The sequence below is a fragment of the Solanum stenotomum genome, chromosome 5 (assembly GCF_019186545.1).
Source record: "Solanum stenotomum isolate F172 chromosome 5, ASM1918654v1, whole genome shotgun sequence".
NCBI lineage: Eukaryota > Viridiplantae > Streptophyta > Magnoliopsida > Solanales > Solanaceae > Solanum > Solanum stenotomum.
This window is the reverse complement of record NC_064286.1, coordinates 12,892,538-12,896,263: the sequence shown is the minus strand read 5'-3', so window position 1 is coordinate 12,896,263 and position 3,726 is coordinate 12,892,538. Positions and strand designations below refer to the sequence as shown.

The 3,726-nt window shown below is 40.8% G+C and overlaps 1 protein-coding gene across 1 annotated transcript; it reads left to right on the top strand.

The window, feature by feature from the left end:
• The first annotated feature begins 535 nt into the window (after nt 1-535).
• On the top strand, nt 536-2,804 carry LOC125863694 (uncharacterized). The gene is made up of 5 exons (XM_049543728.1): nt 536-592; nt 1,045-1,272; nt 1,543-1,824; nt 2,191-2,271; nt 2,580-2,804. The coding sequence occupies exons 1-5, from the start codon at nt 536-538 to the stop codon at nt 2,802-2,804; spliced, it is 873 nt and encodes a 290-aa protein (XP_049399685.1).
• The last annotated feature ends 922 nt before the right edge of the window (nt 2,805-3,726 follow it).

Here is a 3,726-nt window from a genome sequence, read left to right as displayed (position 1 = left end):
TTACTCAGCTGCTCCAACTAGGGTTTCAGTGCCTCCAGCCAAGGGTTAGGGTAGAGTTCAGTCCGATAGAGGTGGCAGGACTACTTGTAGAGGTACTACAGCTCCACAAGGTGGAGGTAGAGGTTCTACTCAGACTAGAGACGATTGAGATGGCCAGTTTTATGATTTTACAAGGAGTCCTGAGGCTACGACTTTTGATCCTATGATCACAAGTATCATCCCAGTTTTCCATCTACCTGTGTCTATATTGTTTGATCCTGGATCTACTTTCTCATATGTGTCTACATATTTTGTTGTTAGTTTTGATATGTTTTATGATTGCCTGTCTGTGCCTATTCATGTTTCTACACCAGTAAGTGAATACTTAATGGTGGATCGAGACTATCGATCCTATCTTGTTTCTTTGGCCAGGTATGATACTTGGTTAGACCTGATCGTTTCGCGAATAGTAGACTTTAATATTACCTTGGGTATGGATTCGCTCTCTCCGCATCATGCTATCTTTAATTGTTATGCTAAGACTGTGACCATAAAGATGCTAGGTGTCCCGAGAGTTGAGTGGACGAGTGCTAGTGGTTCTAACCCTAGCAAGGTTATCTCATTTATTAGAGCTTAGAGATTGGTGGATAGAGGGTGTTTGTCCTACTTGGATTTCATTCGGGATACTGGTGTTGAGCCACCTCATATGGATTTTGTGCCCATGGTTCGAGAGTTTACAGATGTGTTTCCTACAAATCTTTCAACTGTTCCTCCGAATAGGGATATTGACTTTGTTATTAACTTGGATCCGGGCACCAAGACCATCCAAATTCATTTTTATCGTATGGCTCCAACTTAGTTGAAGAAATTGAAGGATCAGTAGCATGATTTATAGAGTAAGGGGTTTATTCGCCCTAGTGTTTCTCCATGGGTGCTCATATGTTGTTTGTGAGGAAGAAAGATGGATCCATGAGGATGTTTATTAATTATCAATAGTTAAACAAAGTGACAGTGAAGAACAAGTATCATATTCCTCATATTGATGATTTGTTTGATCAACTTCAGGTTCCATCTCTATTTTCTAAGATTGATTTGAGATTCGGTTATCACGAGCTGAATATTAAGGCATCGGACATCCCTAAGATAGTTTTTTGGACTCGTTATAGTCACTATGAGTTTCTTATGATGTCATTCGGTTTGACTAACGCCCCTACATCAGTCATTGAGTTGATGAATGGGGTGTTCGGACCTAATCAGAATATTTTTGTGATAGTGTTCATTGATGACATCTTGGTATACTCCAAGACTGAGGAAGATCACAATCGACATTTGAGGAATGTACTCCAGAGATTGATAGAAGAGAAGTTTTATGCCAAGTTCTCAAAGTGCAAGTTTTAGCTTGATTCTGTGGAATTTTTGGGCACATGGTATCCAATGAGGATATTTGAGTAGATCCAACCAAGATTGAGGCAGTGATGGATTGGACCAAACTTACATCAGTAGAGCTTCTCTACAATTGCATATCCCTTGACTAGATTGACTCTTTATGGTATGAGTTTTCAGTGGTGTGATGAGTGTGAGGAGAGCTTTCAAAATCTTAAGACCTTGTTGACATCAACTCATGTTTTGAATCTACCAGAGAAGGGTGTGGATTTCATTGTTTATGGCAATGCTTCTGGAGTCGGGTTAGGCGGTGTTCTGATGCAGAAGGGTAAGGTGATTATCTATGCCTCGAGATGGTTAAAAACCGATGAGGGGAATTACCCTAACCATGATTTGGAGTTGGTAGTCATTGTGTTTGTGCTTAAGATGTGGCGGCATTATCTGTACGGGTTTCATTGTGAGGTCTTCACGGACCATCAGAGTCTTCAGTACATTTTTAGTCAGAGGGATCTGAACTTGAGGTAGCGCAGATGGCTTGAGATATTGAAGGACTATAACATCACCATCTTTTATCATCAAGGGAAGGCCAATATGATGGTCGATGCTTTGAGTAGGAAGACTTCTAGCATGAGAAATTTTGCCGCTATTAGTGTGGAGGAGAGACCATTGGCTAGATATGTTTAGAGGTTAGCCAATAGTCTCGTCTGTTTGTAGATTTTTAAGGAGACGGGTGGCCTTATTACTTTTATTGAGGCTCGTTCTTCCTTAGTTGAGAAGATTCGTGAACATCTATTTGATGATGAGAAACTATGTCTCATCTGAGACAAGGTGATGAGAGGGGAAGCCAAAGAGGATGTCCTTGATTATGATGATGTCTTACGGATTGGAGGAGGGATTTTTGTGCCTAAGGTGGGCAAGTTGATTAGACTAATTTTTGAGATTGTTCCCGATAGTCCATCCATCTAGGTGCGGTGAATATATATGTATCATGACCTGAGCCAGCACTATTAGTGGTGTTGTATAAATAGAGATATTGCAGATTTTGTTTCTTGGTGTTTGACTTGTCAACATGTCAAGTGTGAGCACTAGTGGCCTGGAGGTATATCTTAGAGGATGCCTAATCCTACTTGGAAGTGGAAGCATATCACTATGAACTTTTTTATGGGACTACCTACAACTGTGGGTGGTTATGACTCCATTTGGGTGGTTGTTGATAGGTTGACCAAGTCCGCCCATTTTATCCCAGTTCGGGTGAAGTTACAACAGAGAAGTTAGCAGAGATTTATATCTTGTGTGATTGCATGGAGTCTCGGTTTTCTATTGTCTCTAATCGAGGTTCATTGTTCACTTCCCATTTCTGGAAGGACTTGCATTATGGTTTGGGTACTCGATTAGACATGAGTACATATTTTCACCCTCAGACAGATGGTCAGTCTTACTAGACTATTCAAGTGTTGAAGGACATGCTTCGAGCTTGTGTGATTGATTTTGATGTTACATGGGATCAGTATTTACCCTCAGTAGAGTTTGCCTACAACAACAGTTATCATTCCAGTAGTTAGATGACCCATTTTGAGGCGTTACATGTCAAGCGGTGTAGATCTTCGATCAAATGGTTTGACTCAGCTGAGATGGATTCATTAGATACAGACTTGCTTAGAGATTCTCTTGATCAGGTTCGTATGATCCAGGGTAGATTGTTGACACCCTAGAGTTGACAGAAGAGTTATGCGGATCAGAGAGTCAGAGCCATAGAGTTCATAGAGGGTGATCATGTTTGGCTCCGAGTGTCACCCATGAAGGGCGATAAGGCTCGAAAAGAAGGACAAGCTTAGCCCTAGATTCATTGGACCCTTTGAGATTTTGAGTTGTGTCAGAGAGGTGGCCTATAAGTTGGCCTTGCCACCTAGTTTGTCAGTTGTTCATCATGTGCTTCATGTTTCCATACTTTGGAAGTACATACCAGATGAGTCCCATATAATTTCCCTCGATTTAGTTGAGTTGGATCCAGACTTATTTTTTGAAGAGGAGCGTGTATCCATCTTGGATAGGCAGGTCCGGAAGCTTAGGACCGAAGATGTTCCTTCTGTGAAGGAGTACTGGAAACATCGTTCAGTTAGTGAGACAACTTGGGAGACAGAGTCAAATATGTGTGTCAGATATCCTTAGTTTTTCGAAGCTCCTTGTATTTTCTTTTTCTACATGTTCGAGGACAAACATGGTTTTTAGTGGTGGATAATATAATGATCTGGTTGGTCATTTTTTGGAAATTTTGATGAATTAATCACTTTCCCCCTCCCAATGTTGACCCCGAGTAATTTTTGATTGAGTTTGAAAAGTTGGTTTAGAACTTTGAGTTAAAAG